Genomic DNA, 16,040 nt, shown 5'->3' on the forward strand with positions numbered 1-16,040 from the left:
CACACCCTTTGCCTGTGGCTCCGCCCGCCACTGGAACGCGGTCCCCGAGAACTTCTCCGAAATAGATGTTCTGCACCCACACCCCCTGCATAAAAATACAGATTGGTATTTATATCATTTTATTTTTCTCCCCCGACAACGGTAATGTGATGCAAGAGAAGGAATTCTGCCAAAGGATTAGCAGTTCTGCCGGCCGTCTTTAGCAGGCGTGTCACAAATCAAGACGCTAGGAGGACAAACAACAGAGGGGAAAGTTGGACGTCCTGGAAAACCCGGCTGTATCTGAAATTTCCATATATCCCAGCATCCTGCTTCCAACGGAGAGCAGTGGGGGATGCTTCCATGAGGGCAGTAGCCTTCTGCTACGATATATTCCCAGAATCTGCCAATCGGAGGTATGCTGCCACTGAAAATGGAGACTCTATTTAGCTTCTATTTACTGGTTTCATTTTGGTTCTGCCTCTCTTCCGTGGAGCTCTTTCGCGGCCAGGCCAGACATGGACCTGCTTAGTCAGTGGTACTCAGAGGTGGACTGCTTCTAAACCTGGAGGCTCTATCTGGCTAGCACTGACAAAAGACCTCCCCTGTCGCCAGCAGGCTGTAACAGAATGAGATGAGAGGTGAAAGGAGAATTTTTCCCCATCTCTTTTTCCTGGTGTGTTGTGTTTTTCTCTTTTCTTTTTCACACTGCAAGCCGGAGGGCTGTTTTGTTTTCCTGAGTGATTCCAAGCCACTCCACGACCCTTTCCTGGTTTGTTTTGGGCTGAGGAGTGACATAAAGGATACCTGCAGTAGATAAATAAATGGAACCTCCCAGCTCAGAGGCAGTTTAACCCAGGATCACCAGACACTGGGAACAAACAGACGACGGCCGCTGCCTCGATGCCCCTTAGGGGGCTTCCCGAAAAGGTCTGGCCAACCCCTATCAGGAACAGGACACGGGGGTAAGTGGACCTGCCCTTATTAAAAAGGGAATTGACAAAGTAGCCTTCTTCAATTCGGCGCTCTCCTGGGTGTTCAAATACAATTCCCAGCAACCCCCTGCTGGTTGGGGGGATGCTGGGATTCGTAGTCCAACACACCTTCCGTTTGGAGAAGGCTGGTCTAAGTCTTATGGCAGTGAGTTCCATAAATTAACCATTAATGGGTTAAATTAACACTTGCGCGTGCCCCGTCCCGGATCTAGAGTCCCGTCCCTTTCTCTGGGTGTTGCCTCCCGAATCTGGGCCACAGGGGAGAGGAAGTCAACAGTATGCTTTCTTTTCCTTCCTTCCTTCCCTCCTCCTCCCTCCCCCTCTCTCCATGTTTCCCCGACACTATGCATCATTTTATAAACCCATCTCACGGTCCGTGGCCCAGCCACCTTTTTTATTTCCCGAACAGCGGCCGAAATCCTTCCAGAAACGTGTTGCTTCTCAAAAACAGCCCCCCCGTTTCTCTCCCGCTGCCCCCCGCCCCACAACCCGGTGATCTCTCAGCTGAAAGCCGCCCGTCACGCAACAGCGCATGAAGGAACAGCGCATGAACGAAGGCAGCAGAAGGGCGAGGAATTCCAGAAATTTCCTCCGGGCATTTCGTCCCAGACGAGGAGCAGCCGGGGCTGGGGGGAGGGTTATCAGCACAGGGGGGGACCAGGCAGGCGGGGGAGTCCTTTGCCAAGGAGAAAGGGGCCTTCAGAGAAAGCTGCCTTCTACCAAGACAGACCCCTGGCCCATCCGGCCGGCTAATTTCAACACTGGCCAACAGCAGCTCCCCAAGGTTCTGGAGGGCCAAATCCTGCCCTCCGGCCATCCCCAGAAAAACCCCTTCCCACCAGTCCTTTGGCACAGCTTTCCGTCCTAAAGGCTCGAGACGCCTCTCCCAAAGCGCACATGCCGGCAGTAAGAGCTTTTACGCTAAAACAGGCTGCTATGTTTTGCCGTATGGCCCTGCCCCTTTTGCCTCCGGGCCCTGGGATGCAGCCCCCAACAGCGTCTCCGAAACGGGCCTTGGCCCTCGGGATGAAAGCGGTTCTGCGCCCCTCTCCAGAAAGAAAGGTTCCAGTCCTCATGGTTTGGGAGAGAGGGCCGATTTAAATCGGAAGCCGCCTTCCACCGAGTCAAGACCCATCGGGTTTTGACACCGCCCGCGCTGACCGGCGGAGGTTCTCCAGGGTTTCCCGCAGGAGCTCACTCCCGGCCCTACCTGGAGATGATGGGGGTTGAATTCGGACCGTCTGCCTGTACATTTGGGCTCTGCCACAGAGCTAGAAGCCCTTCTCCTAAACAAAGCAAGTGTCTAGTTCTCGTGGTTCTGGAAAAAGATATGTTAAATTGGAACACAGGAAGCAGCCCACCGGTCCATCTAGCAAAGTACAGACTGCACTGACGGGCTCTCCAGGATTTTCCACAGGGTGTCACTCCCAGCCCCGACCTGGAGACGCCAGGGAATGAACCTGAAACTTTCAGCATGCCGAGCAGGGGTCTGTCTAGCCACTGAGCGATGGGTCTCCCTCCTCGTGGGGATAAAAACCACACCAAGTAACTCAGGGGAGAGGGGTGTTGAGCTGCACCCCCTTCTGGAACACGGAGCAGCAGCCTTGGGGATCCAGGCCCTTTTTGCGATGGGGAGCAAGGAGAGATGCGAGAGGCCAGGACCGTCTTCCCCAAGTGACCCGTTCAAGTCTCTTTACAAAAAAAGCAACAATACCTCCAAACACAGCCTTCCCTCACCTGGTGTACTCCAGATGTGTTGGACTCCAACTCCCAGCATGCTGGGAGTTGGAGTCCAGCACCTCGGAAGGCACCAGGTCAGGGAAGGCCGCTCTGACCTTTATTTATAAATGGTTTTTTAAAAACCCGTCAAAACCAATGTTTTCCCAAGGGGGCGTCTGGTCAATCTCACAAGACGTTTTTAAAATTAAACCAAGGCGCCGCCGCCCCCCCCCCCCCATTTCAAACAGAAACAGCAGCACAAGCCCAAAAACGGACCAGGCCAACCATCCAATAAAACAATTCAATCTGAAAACAGTTTTCACATGAGCAGCGACAGCTTATGTGACCCAGCCCAGCGGTTCAACCGAAGAGCAGAATGAAATGCGGGGGCGGGGGGGTCTTTAGAACCAGTGAAAAGCAACCAGGGAAGGAGCCCACATGTCCCTTGGTGTGGGGCCAACACCAAAAGGACCTCTTTCTTGTGCCCATCAACTGAACTGACCGTGTACGTCTAGGGCCTCAGTGTGGCTGATCGTAACATTCCCCTGGCTACAGGCAGTCCTCCAACTCCCAAACTATCTATCTATCTATCTATCTATCTATCTATCTATCTATCTACCTATCTACCTATCTACCTATCTACCTATCTACCTATCTATCTTCTTCATCACCCATCTGGCTGGTCACCCAGCCATTCTGGGCAATGTACAGCAGTACAAACAATCTAAAACAGTAAAATTAAACATTAAAACACCATTTTCTAAAAGTACCCTAACCCACCCCAAACGCCTGCCTGAGCAACCAAGTTTTCAATGCATGACAGAAGCGCGCTAAAGGCATCTACGGCATCTGCCCCAGAACCTGGTGCTCTCCAGTTCTTTTGGACCACAAAACATCTTAGCCTTAGTTCTCGTTCTCTCTCTCTCTCTCTCTCTCTCTCTCTCGGCATTCGCCGCTGTTTTGTTCTAGTTTTGTAAACCCTGGTGAAGAGCTGAAAAGTGGGCTAAAAAGACGTGTGTAACTTTAATTTTATTTTAAAATAGGGCAATTGCATCTCCAGTTCATGGAAAGCACTTTGGAATCCCAGTAAATTGCCTTTGAAACACTGCAGCCCTGGAAGTGATGGAGATGTAGTTGAAACATGGAGAGCGTTTCCTCCTCAGGCCAAAGATCAAAACTGCTCTCCTCTCCTGCAAGCCTTGAATGCATCCAAACTAGACGGACCAGATGCCTGCCTCACCTGCTCAAAAGACTTCTGCCACACCCTGAGGCAGAGGATTCCAGTTCTCCGCAATCCCGAGAAAACCCTGTCCTCTGGAGTCTGCTCTTTTCTGCAGGGGACACCGAAGGCTAAAAACTGGCTGTCCTCCCTTTCAGGGCCGTTGTTTCTATGGCTGGGCAGGTTCCCAATAATGAGCCACAATCCCATCTTCCCTGACCTAGCACCCTCCAGGTGTGTTGGACTATAACTCCCATCATTAATTAATGAGCTTCCGTCGTGCATTAAAAACGTGGTTGTTCAGGTAGGCATTTGGGGTGGGTTAGGGTATTTAAAAAAAAAAATTATGGTAGAATTTTATTGTTTTAAATTGTTTTCTGGTGTGTTGTACATCGCCCAGAGTGGCTGGGTGACCAGCCAGATGGGCGATTAATAAATTTAATAAATTATCATCATCATCACCCAGGGATGATGGGAGTTGCAGTCCCACACACCAGGTAAGGAGAAGGCTGGGCTACACTCTCTCTGGACCCCACACAGGTTAAATAGCAAAACACTAATTAACTTTGCTCCTGCAAATCTCTCTCTCACACACACACACACACACACACACACACACACACACGGCTCCAATTGCAGAGCTGCAAAGCAAGCAGAAAAGGGCAACACAAATGATGAACTTGTTAGAGCAGGTTCCCTAAAAAGGAAAGAGCAGACTGTTTTGGTGGGGGGAGATAGTTTATGAAGGGAAGCCACTGGGACAGCGGTTTATAGAAGTACAAGCAAGACCTGCAACAAAATGTTGCAGCATGGAATCCGGGGTCCCACCCTGTCAGCTGCAGGGGCAGTTTCTTTGCAAAAGATTGTGTTTGGGGGGGGGAATGCTTCTCCAAACGTCGGGGTTCCTCTGAGCCTGCCATCTAGCTTCCTCCTGTGCACGAATGCCTCTGTCTTGATTCTAGAAGGATCAGCACGCACCACCTGAACACTGGTAATAGAGGGAATTTTATATATAGTGCGTGCACACACAGGTATTTTGGGGTGTGAGGGGTGGGGGAATAAACAGCAGGTCCCAAAGACCATGAAATGCATGAGAGAGAGCTTACCCAGAGTTCCCAAACTACAACTCCCAGAAGCTTTGGAGCAAGCGATGCAAAACAAACTGATAAGCAACCCTGCATGTGCCTATTTCTTTATTATTATTGTTTTGGCAAGAACACAGAATGTGACACCAGAAATTCAGTAACAGTAGCCAGTAGCCACGACGTGCAAATAAGCTCTTGATCACCAAATACCATTGGGGCAAATGACAGTAAACCCATAGCAAGGCTCTTCAACAGGGTGAATCCAAGATTTGGCCAGAGAGCCTGGTGGAAAAGGAACCAAAGCGGCGGCAAATACTTGAGGGAGGGGCCCCCACATGTAGCAATGCGCAATCCACGAGTCCGGTGCAATGCAAAAAAGAGAAAAGAATAATCGCTTCCCAGAATCCTCTAACATGCTGCAAAGAGACCTGAGGAAACATTAAAAAGATCAATGGGGCAGCAATATAATCTTGTAGAAGCCTGGAGAATTGCCCCCCAAAATCAAGTGTGGTGAGGATACCCCTTTAACAACAGCAGCAACAAAAGCTATTTCAGGAAATGTCCCTTCTGCAACCCAGAAGGTAAAATAAAGAGATGGGGAAAATTACTCTCCAGTTCATTCTGTCTCACCTAACAAAACCTTAAATCTACCTGATGCATGCGACAAATACATTTTGTATCCGATGAAGTAGAACATAGACCACGAAAGCGTACGCCGGAATACAACCGCTTAAGTCTTTAAGGCAGACTTCCCCAAACAGGGGCCCCCCGAAAGTGTTCGACTACAACTCCCATCAGCCCAAAACATCTGCATGGCACCAGGTTGGGGCATGCTGCTTTCAGGCGCAAAAAAAGGTTGCTTTTGCGGTAAGTCTGGTCTCTAAAAACGTCAAGAAACACCGCTTTGCCCCCAAGGTACCAAAGCACAAAATCAAATTCGAACACGCAACACAATCCATGTGAACTCCCGACGCGGCTATGTTTAGTTTAGCCACCAGCAACGGTTGCGCTAATTATGTCATTACAGCAACTGGAATCCACTTTTAAATGGTCAAATCGGCACGGCTTTGGGCTCTCCCGACTTTAATGCGACAGATTCCAGCTGTGGGAGAGAAAAGCATGAAAGGGGCCCTTGTGGAGAAAACAAAGTAACACCCCCGTCATTTGAGGGGGGGGGGATTTCTGGGTTCAATTACTCTGACCACAAAGAGCCGAACACACACATGCACACACACGCACGCGCAAAACGAAGCAAAAAGGGAGAGCCAAAAAAATCCCAGCCCTGTTTCTGGAAGAGCAAAGAACACCCCAGTTGTTGAAAATAAGCTTCGCTGGTTATGCATGCGCCAAAACTAATACAATTAAAAGAGAGCAGGGAAGGGAATGCATTTGCTAAACCAAGGAAAGGCAGAACACCGTGCTTGGGCATTTCCATGTTCAAGCTGAGGACATGCAGAATGTGCTTTTCAAAACGCGCGTTTCCAGGATTGTGAGAGCCGCCAATGGAACCACCAGCGTGATGCAGTAGTCAGTGTTGGTGAGAGACTGGGGAGACCCGGGTTCAAGTCCCCACGCGGCCATGAAGCTCACTGGGTGACTTTGGGCCAGTCCCTGACTCTCAGCCTAGCCTACCTCACAGGGCTGTTGTGAGGATAAAACGGAGAGGAAGAGGTCCGTGTAAGCTGCCTTGGGCTCCTTGCAAGAAAAAAAAAAGTGCCCTGAAATTAGAGCGTGTGCAGACAGCCTCTCAAAATTCTCCAGCCTATTTGTGGGCAAAGACATTTGGGGGACAACTTTGCCAAATTTCTCCTGTGGGGGGGGGGGGAGAAATTCTCCAAGTTTCTCACAGGCTATCGGCAGGGGTTGCCGCACAGCTTCTTTCTCTTTTCCTCGGGGGTTTTGGGTTTATTGCACTGCTCCTGCAAGTGACAACAGCATCCGCCGTCTGAAGCAGGATTTTGAATTCCTTCGGGTGGCATGTTTGAGCTTACCGAATCCCTGCGAGGTGGCCGAGGCCGCTGTGTGCGTTTTCTCTCCCTACTGCACATCTTTCCGTTGCGCTGCAGCTCCCAGGCCACCTGCACGTCTGAACTGAAAAAGCCCCATGGGAGGAATTGCCTCCTGATGTCTTCCTCAGGGTGCCTCTAATGGAAGTGTGGGAAGCCGAGGCGGCTGCAGGCTTCCAGAGTTGACTGTACAAGGACACTCACGCACACTCCTCAGCCACCTCCTAAGTAAGGTAAAAGCACAAGAACCCCCCCAAACTCAGCCCATGAGAATTTCCACGAAATTTCTCCTCCGTTGACTTCCTTTTCGAAAGCCATTGTTTTCTATCAAATTGAATGAGAATGGTCGAAAGAAATGTGGGGGAAATTGTCGGCGCAGCGCTATCTGAAATGGAATTTGGTCTTTGGGATGAAAAAGGTTCTGCTCCTCTAGGCTAACCTGTAAAAATCTGTCTAAGGCAGCCTCCTTTCGGGGATGCTCTATGGCTGAGCTGGGGGGTTGGACTCAATTAGCCTTCTCCAACCTGGCGCCTTCCAGATGTGCCTGACGCCAACTCCCACAATCCTCAGCCAGGCTCTTTGGGTTATCAGAAGGACTGTCTTCTCCCATAGGAATCCAGCCGAAATCATGTTGGAGGGCCTGGTCTACCAGCATTCTGCATTTGGAGCTGAGTGACAGAGCCGCCCTAGGCAAAAATATCCACCCTAGAGACAACCGCTAGGTGCCTCTCCTGCACCCATTCCAGCACCAAGTCAAATCTGCCTTAACCCAAAGGAACAGGTAACGGAAAGCTCGAAAACCTGCTGTTTTAGTTCTCTGGCTGGCGTCCCATCGATTCTTTCAACATTTTTAAAGGCACATCTCCTCCCACACGTACCTGTCATCTTCAGTCTTCCTCCAGGTATCTAGGCTGGTGGCTACCAGAGAGGACCTTTTCAATGGTGGCCCCCCATTTATGGAATAAGCTCCGCAAAGAAGCATACACGGTTGTCTTTGGGCGCCAGGCAAAAACTTCTCTTTTCTCTCAGGCATTTTAGAGACTTAGTTTTGGGTTCTTATGGCTGCTTTGTCAATCCCTGAGCTGTTTATTGTTTTGCCTAATATTGTATTTTATGGTTTGAAATATTTGTACTGCACTTTAGGTTGTTAACTCTTCTGTGGCATTTTAGCTTTTTCACTGTTTGTAATCTGCCTAGAAAACACTAGTTCTTGGGCAGATGAGAAACGTAACAAATAAAGAATGTACATAAATAGGTTTCTTATGCTTTATTTGTTTCAAGCTGGGTTTTTAAAGGCCATTTAAACAAGGATTTACTTACATCATGGGAGTTGTTTTCCAACACATCTGGAGAGCACCTGGTTTGAGAAGGCTGCATTAAAGTCATATCATGTCATTCCCCCCCCAATTCAAACAAAAGTTTAGTGAAACTGTCAAGGACAGACTGTGTCAGTTTCACTGAAGGAATTAAAAAAATAGATTTGGATCACAGAACCGAGTTAAAATATAAACTAAATTCTTCCTTTCTTTATTGCATTTCTATACTGCCCCATAGCTGAAGGTTTATTTCGCTAATAAAGGGAATGAATAATGATGGCGGTACTGACAAGCATTAAAACAGCCAGCTAAGGTTTAAAAGAAAAAAGCAGCCACTTAAAATGGTAGCTGTCCTGCAGAAAAGCTGGAAGATATCAAAGAAAACAAACCAACTCACAAAAATCGGGAAGTAGAATCTCACTACCCGCTGAGCATGGCACCATCACACATGGCCAAATTATATTTTACATTCTCATGCGGATGACTCGCAAAGAAGAGGTGCAGATAAAAAGCCCTGAATTGGGATGCAGGAGCCCCAGGTTAAAAAACCTGCTTCCGTGCCTGGTGGTCATGGGAAAAGCAACCATTCACATCCTCGCCTAGCGCCCCACCCCCGGGGGGGGGGTGCGAATCTGTCACTCTGGGCACATCCAGACTCAACCCCAAGCGAAGCCATGCAGAATACAACCCCTTTGCAAATATCCATGACTTTTGCGTACATTTCTGCCGCTTTTCCTTGCCTTGATCGTGTCTGGATCTTCCCCCTCTACTGAAACCCTGGCTGGCTTCTAGGGGCATCGCTAGGTACTCAGAACATTTGGGGCCCAAAGTCAGAGGACACCGACGTCCACAAAATCTACACACGCTAATTTCTATGTATGTCAGTTTAGAAGGAATCATTATAACTGATTGAAACTTTGGAGAAGGCAAAGCCAGACAATTAATTTCGCATCCAAATCACCCCAAATAAAAGCTTTGTCTGTCACCAATGAAAGGTTCCCCCCTCCTCAAAATTAACTTCCACTTGGGGGTTGATTTGGGGGGAAAGGGGTTGATTTGCTGCAGTGCACAGTAACAGGTGGATTAACACTTTCCTCCCAAACTCTGATCTTCCCCTGAAATCCTATCCCCACTTCCGGCACCCTGTTTAGGAAAAAAACCTGGATACTCAATGCTGTTGGGAAAAGGGTGGGAACCCAGGAAAATGGGCTCAGGGTGAGGGCCCCAGGCCTAGCGACACCCCTGCCCACTTCTGAAATTTCACTTGGCACCATTTTCAAACCTCCCCTTGCCATCTTAAGGGCTTGAAACTGGGAAGTGTTTTGCTTTGCTTTAAGTTAAAGGAAAACACAGATTCTCCTGGAGCCAGCGTCCATGTTGCGCACAGGTATGCGGTACTAAAGCAGATGGCACACAGCCCTGACTACCTCTCAGGGGTGTCGCTAGGAGGGAATGATACAATCTCCCGTGATCCACCCCTGCTTTCTTGCAATAATTAATTCCTGGAAAGCATACCTAGGAATAAATAATAAATACTTATGAACGTGTTCCATTAGCCAGACTTTCTCCGTGCTCAAAGAACGGCACCAACGTTCTCTCAGAAATCTTGGTGACAACGGATGGTGAGGATGACGCTGAGAGAAGGCAGCTTGCCCAAGACCACTGAGTGAGCAAGGTCCAAACTGGGAAACACCCCAATTTTTTTTCATTAAAACGTATTTAAAATATTTCTATATCACTTCTTAGTCAAGGCGACTGCAGTGCACTTTGTAGCTCAGTTTCTCGGGCACAGTGCGAGATCAGCGTTCAGCGCCGAAGAGACAGAGACGTGCTGTAGAGAGCAACATAATTTTAAAAATGCACGGAACGCACAGTCATGCATTGCCTCACCATTTCTCCAAGAAGCTATCAGCCAGGTCAGGACATACCAAGCACAGCGCTAACAGCAGGATGAGTTCTAAAGCGCTATCAGCCAATCAAAAGAGCACTCGGCAAAAGAAGAAACCCCACCCTGGGCTAATGGATCAGAGCGTACGGCATCCCCGAATATCACATGTGCTACAGAAACGGCAATAATGAAATTAACACCCTGTAATGTCATCTTACGTGGTCAAAGCGCACTGTGGAAGCACAGCAAAGGTGGCATGCACTCCCATCATCCCCGGCTGGACCCAGTAGTCGAACACGTCTCGCGGGCACGAGGTTGATGACGGCTGCGCTCTAGAAATTAACACATTCCCTTGTACTTTGCACCCTCTCGCGATGTGCGCAGGTGGTGAAGGAAAGATTCACCAAAAATAGCAGTTCTGTTTTGGGACTGGGGAGGGGGCCGGTTGGGGGAGCATGTATCCAAAAAGACTTCCCCTCCCTCAGCAGCGGCCCCTGCACTGCATACAAAATTACGCCTAGGGTGGAGAAAGTGGACGGGACGGCATTTTTCCCCCTTTCTCATAATAGCAGAACCCCACGGGGTCCTCCCATGAAGCTGACTGGTGGGAGAGTCAGGACAGATGAAAGGAAGGACTTCTCCACACACCACACAGACTATGGAATTAACTTCCTCAAGCTGTAGCGATGGCTACCAATTTGGATGGCTTGAAAAGAGAGTCAGAGGAAAGAGACAATGTTTTGCCCTGCAAATCCTACCTGCCCCAGTCAGCAGAGCAATGGTGTGGGCTGATAGGAGTTATAGGCGCAAACATCTGGCGGGCCGCAAGTTGCCCACCCCTGGTCAGGATGGCCATCACGGACTTCAACAGCTTCCTTGGCTTTCATCTTCAATTTTAAAAATGCTTCTAGTCCTCATGACTGAAGAAAGGAAGAAAAACAAGCAAGCAAGGCGTTCGTGTTTGGCTGTTACAGACAGACAGATCCTGGGTCCGACAGATCATGTCCCTGACCGAGGCTGGTCCAAGCGCTTCAGTGCCCAAGGCGAAAAATCCAGAAGGGGCCTCTTTATTAACACGGAGCTACAATCTAGCAAAATGCGCTCCTGAGCAAATCTCATAAACATGTATCGTCTGCCATGCTCCCTGCACTCCTTTCGACAAGACTGCAAGCGGAGAGCGTCCTGTTCAGGTCTGTCCGCCTCCACCTCCGCTGTCCTAAACACCATGGTCAGCTCGCCCTTCCACATCCTCGGATCGCCTTGGTACCCAAATCACAAAGGCTACTCTGGAACGCACATGAGATACCAATGCAATGAAAAAAAGCGTACAAGGAACACCCTTGTAGACACAACAGTTCTTTACTTTTCCGCCAAAACACTATTGATCAGAACTGCTTTTCTGGTACGTTCCAGTCCATTCACAGCAATAATGCAGCTGGCACGTTGTAATGGATGAGGGCTGTGGAGATCAGAGTTCAAATCCCTCCCCAAACACAAAGTTCAGTGGGTGACCCTGGAACAGTCTTGGCCTAACCTACTGCGCAGGGTTGCTGTGAGCTAACCAACCTCACAGGGGATAAAAGTGCAGGAGAAGCCCTTGGAGGAAGGATGTTATCTAATTGCTAACAATAATAGTAACAACAACAGTTTGCACATGATAAGGTTTTTAACAAGCCCTGGGGTTTTGTGTAAAACTGTTTTCTATTTGTGCATGTCAGTGTTATGGTATTGCATTTTTAAGGTTTTAATCTCCGTACGCAGAGAACTCTGGCTACTGGGCAGTACTGAAATGTAAGAAATGTAATGAACAAAAACAGCAACAGCAACAGTGGAATATTTAAAGTAAATCAAGCAGAAATGAGCACTGGAGCAGGCATCCAGAGATCTGCACAAGAGAAACGTTTATGGCCTATTCCAAATCTGACCTCCACAGTTCCAGAGCTCAGGGGCCAACGCAGGAAAGGTCCTGCTCCAACCCACCACTGCCTTCCTCTGACATGTGGACAGAACGGCAAAGGCCACCCGTTGACCTGGTCTCTGCTGATGTGTGGACTCACAGAAGAACACAGCCCCTGCAAAACCCCCCCCCCCAGCTTCAGATATGTTTTCCCCAGAGGTACATTGCTGGTAACTTTGATTTAGCTCAGGGGTGGGAAATGCACAGCCCTGTGGATGTTATCGGACTACAATGACCATCAGCCCTAGCCGTCGTAGCCAACAATGAGGGACGATGTGCCATGCATTCGGACAACATCTGGAGGTCTATGCGTTCCCATCCCTGAGCTAAATCATGGAAAGGGAGGAGGCAAAGCAAAGGCCAGATGTGCTCCACCCACATGAGGACTAGTACCTTAGGTTGGCCACCAGATTTCCATTCACACCATCCCTGATTTAGCTTATGCTGGAAGGCAGAGCAGAGGTTCGTGAGCATCTGAGGGCCCAAGAAGAGTGATGGAGCACCTGCTTTGCATGCAGAAAGGCCCAGGTTCGATCCTCAGCATAGCCAGTAAAAACTGGATCTCAGCTGGGAAAGGCCTTTTTCTGCCTGCGGTCTAGAGAGAGCTGCCCTTCTTTCAGGGTAGACAATACTGAGACAGACAGCTGTGTACAGTGGCTTCGCATGTTCAAACTGCATTCAAGGTTCAGGACAGATAAAAGGACGTCCTCCTTCACACAGCGCAGAGTCAAACCCTGGAATTCGCTAGATGTAGTGATGGCCGCCAACTTGGATGGCTTTTAAAGGGGGTTAGACAAATTCCAGGAGGAGAAGCCTATCCATGCTACTAGTCCTGATGGCGATGTGCTACCTCAGGGATCAGAGGCGGTGAGCCTATGCGCACCAGTTGCTGGGGATCACGGGCGGGAGGGTGCTGTTGCGCTCATGTCCCACCTGTGGGCTTCCCATTGGGGAAGCTGGCTGGCCCCTGTGTGAACAGAATGCGGGACGACATGGTCTGGTCCCGCAGGACTCTTCTCACGTTCTCCATCCGCTCGAACCAACACAGATGGATGGGACACACACGATCCTGTCTTTCTACAATGAAACGCCAGGGAGGCTTTCCGCGGCTTAGGAGCATGGGAGAAAAATATCCGGTGGTACGGATCAGGAGAAACGACACGCGGATCACAGAACGGAATAGACTCAGACTGAAATGGAGCCTTGAGTTCATGGATCCTAAGACTCGGCCCATGAACAACCCTATCTTGTTAATTACCGTCTCATGTGTGGTCGGGACGACTGACAAAGCACCCCTAAGATACTCTGCAGGGTTTACTAGCTAGTAAACCCTGTGCTTTTGCCTGGGCCCCTCCCCTCTTTCCCAGGACACCCCACAGAGGCTTCAGCCCAGAGAGAAAAAAATTTGGCCTTGCATAGGCTGGTCCAAACCTGAACAAGGCACAACTCCCGGCTTCTGAATCAATGCATTCCAGGAGGGAGGGAGGGGGCAGAAGAAGAGATCCACCGACACCCTTAAAGTGCCCGTTCAAGACACCCTTAAAATGCCAGTTCAAAAGACACGCAGCGTCCCAGACGTTCTTCAGAGGGAAACCAACTGGCCTGCAAAACTCAGGTGCCACACTGACAAAACCAGTCTGTTTGCACCATGACAGCCGCCCTGCTGGAGCTCAGGTGGCCTTTTCTCTTCCCCCCCATTTTGCGTGTCATTTCTTAAAATACTCGTTTGTCCTCCCAGTTAATCCTGAATACCACAAACACCCTGCCTTCTAAATGCACAAAGGACCAGGTGCTAGTCCTACGCAGAATCTGAACCTTCCACACGCTTCGTCTTTCAGCCGGGACAGCAAGGCCGGAATCGCAGATATATTTCCGGGGTGCCCACAAAGCCGCACGTCATCCGAGGGATGCAAGCCATGTTCCCTCACGGGGGACGGCAAAGCACCTTAGGGCCAGCCTCCGTACATCACCAACAAAGGTGTTCAGATTCGGCACCTCGGGCAAGCGAGCCAAGTTTCATGTTCACACTGAAAGCGCACCACGCCCTACACAACTCACGTGGCCAGGTTACAAACAACAATACCAATCCGCCACTAAGGTGGCTTTGGAACAGGAGCAAAATCCATCCACGGCATCCGCCTGAAGAATTTGCTCTGGGCGTGTTTGTGGGGGGGGGGTGTCGCTCAGTTTAGTGCCCCTAGTTGCGATGTGGGCAGGGGGAGGGGGCCTTCCCAGCTCCCCAGGGAATGACACCCAGGGCAGGTACAAGACAAGACTGCATGCGGCGTCACCTGCTCTGGCTCAAACTCCTTGGATCATGGGAGGGCTGGCACCCCCCTCACCTCCCCCAGACCCGACAGGCCCTGATCCCAGAACCGAGCCCCACCTCCGCCCAATCCCTCGGCCAGAAAAGCCGTTACTCGAAAAGGCCTGTTCCGTTCTGGCGTGGAAGTGCAGCGGCTATGGAAGCCCACGGCAGGAGACGGGCTGCCTGCCACGCAAGGCGGCACATGAGTGTGTGCGGCAGCCGCCACACAAGGCAGCACATGAGTGTGTGCGGGGGAAAGCAGCACACAGGCCCCCCCAGGCCCCTCTACGGCTTTCCAGGCAGGCCAGGCGTCCCCGGCGCGCCAAGGGCCCTGGCAGGGAAAATGGGCCAAGTGGCCTCCCTCGGCGCCCCGGACCCCAGCCCTACCTGCAGGTGTAACTCAGGCTTCTCCGGATGCTGCGCTTGAAGAAACTCTTGCACCCCTCGCAGGTGAAGACCCCGTAATGCTTGCCGCTGGACTTGTCGCCGCACACCACGCAGTCCACCTGGATGCCCGGCTTGTCCTCGTCGCCGTGCTCCGGGTCGCTGGTGCCACCCTGGGGGGACGCAGAGTCGTCCTCCGAATGCCGGGGGCAGCCTTTGTCCACCCCGTTGGCGTCTCCGTTGGGGTCTCCCCACCCTCCGGCCACCATGGCCATATCGCCGGGGGAGGGGGCCGCCGGGGGGGGGGGGGCTGGAGGCCAAGATGGGGCGGCCCGAGGGTGTTCTTCTCCCGCCCCCCTCTCTTCGACCACGACCCTGAAAAATGGATGCAGGGGGAATAGTGATATTCGTTTTCTTGCAGAGGCGAAGCGGGGGGGGGGGAATTCGGCCCGGAGAGGCGAGGACGGAAAAGGGGGGGGGGCCCAAGCGGAGAGGCGACGCTCGAGTCCGCGGCCAGCACGGGGCCCCCAGCTAGGCGGAGCAAGGCGGCGGAAAGGGGCGCGCAAAGAGTTGGAGCGCAGCCGAGGTCACTTGCGGCTAACGATTAAAAACCGTGAATTAATTTTTAACTATTTAAGGGGGGGAGGCGCCCCCCTGCGCACAGCAGAGGGAAGGGGGGGAGGCAGAAGCGGGGGTCCAACGCGAGCCCCCGGCCCCGAAGTCCGGGCTGGGAGCGGCCCCCCGGGAGGAGCCCCAGCAGGCGCGTCTCCAAGCCGCCTCTCCCCTTGCGCGCAGCGGGCCGGCCGCGGGTGCGCCCCGCGCCGCCTGGCAGCGGCCCGGGGCGGCGGGCGCGGGCCGGACGAACGGCGCGGCGGGGCCGCCGGAGAGAAGTCCAGGCCGGCGAGGGCTCCGCGCTGCCGCCGCTCGCCCCTCCCTCGCCGGCCCTCCCCTTCCGCCAGCCCGCTCGCGAGCTCGGGCCGCCCCCTTCCTCGCGCTCGCCTCCCCGCTCGCCGCGCGCCCCGCCGGCGGCGGCGAGGGAGAGGGCGCCTCTGAGCGCGCGCGGAGGGCCCCCCTCTGGCCTTCGCTCGGCCGCGAACCCGGCGGGCGGGGAGGCAGAGAATCTCTGAGCGCGCGCAGAGGGCCGTCCGTTCCCCCTGGATTCCTTTCAGCTCAGCTTTGCGGGC

General features: G+C 51.8%; 1 protein-coding gene and 1 long non-coding RNA gene across 4 annotated transcripts in view; one reads left to right on the top strand and one right to left on the bottom strand.

Moving 5' to 3' along the window:
• LOC146333918 (nuclear receptor subfamily 2 group F member 6-like) overlaps positions 1-15,817 on the bottom strand; it is a 31,010-nt gene extending 15,193 nt beyond the window's left edge. The window contains exon 1 of one of the 2 annotated variants that reach the window (XM_084825347.1): positions 14,860-15,817. In XM_084825347.1, coding sequence (XP_084681473.1) covers positions 14,860-15,131 — 272 coding nt within the window. In that variant the 5' untranslated portion in view covers positions 15,132-15,817. The remainder of the gene's footprint in view (positions 1-14,859) is intronic. The other variant, XM_084825349.1, reaches the window with a different exon arrangement.
• On the top strand, positions 226-3,912 carry LOC146333919 (uncharacterized). Of its 2 annotated transcripts, none has more exons than XR_014786441.1 (2): positions 226-395; positions 3,737-3,912. It is a non-coding gene; the product is annotated as an uncharacterized LOC146333919 (long non-coding RNA). The 2 variants fall into 2 exon arrangements; XR_014786442.1 differs by having other exon boundaries at positions 229-944.
• Positions 15,818-16,040: the final 223 nt, after the last annotated feature.

Source organism: Heloderma suspectum, chromosome W, assembly GCF_057233095.1.
Source record: "Heloderma suspectum isolate Gila_16-S chromosome W, 16-S_ref, whole genome shotgun sequence".
NCBI classification, from domain to species: Eukaryota; Metazoa; Chordata; class Lepidosauria; order Squamata; family Helodermatidae; genus Heloderma; species Heloderma suspectum.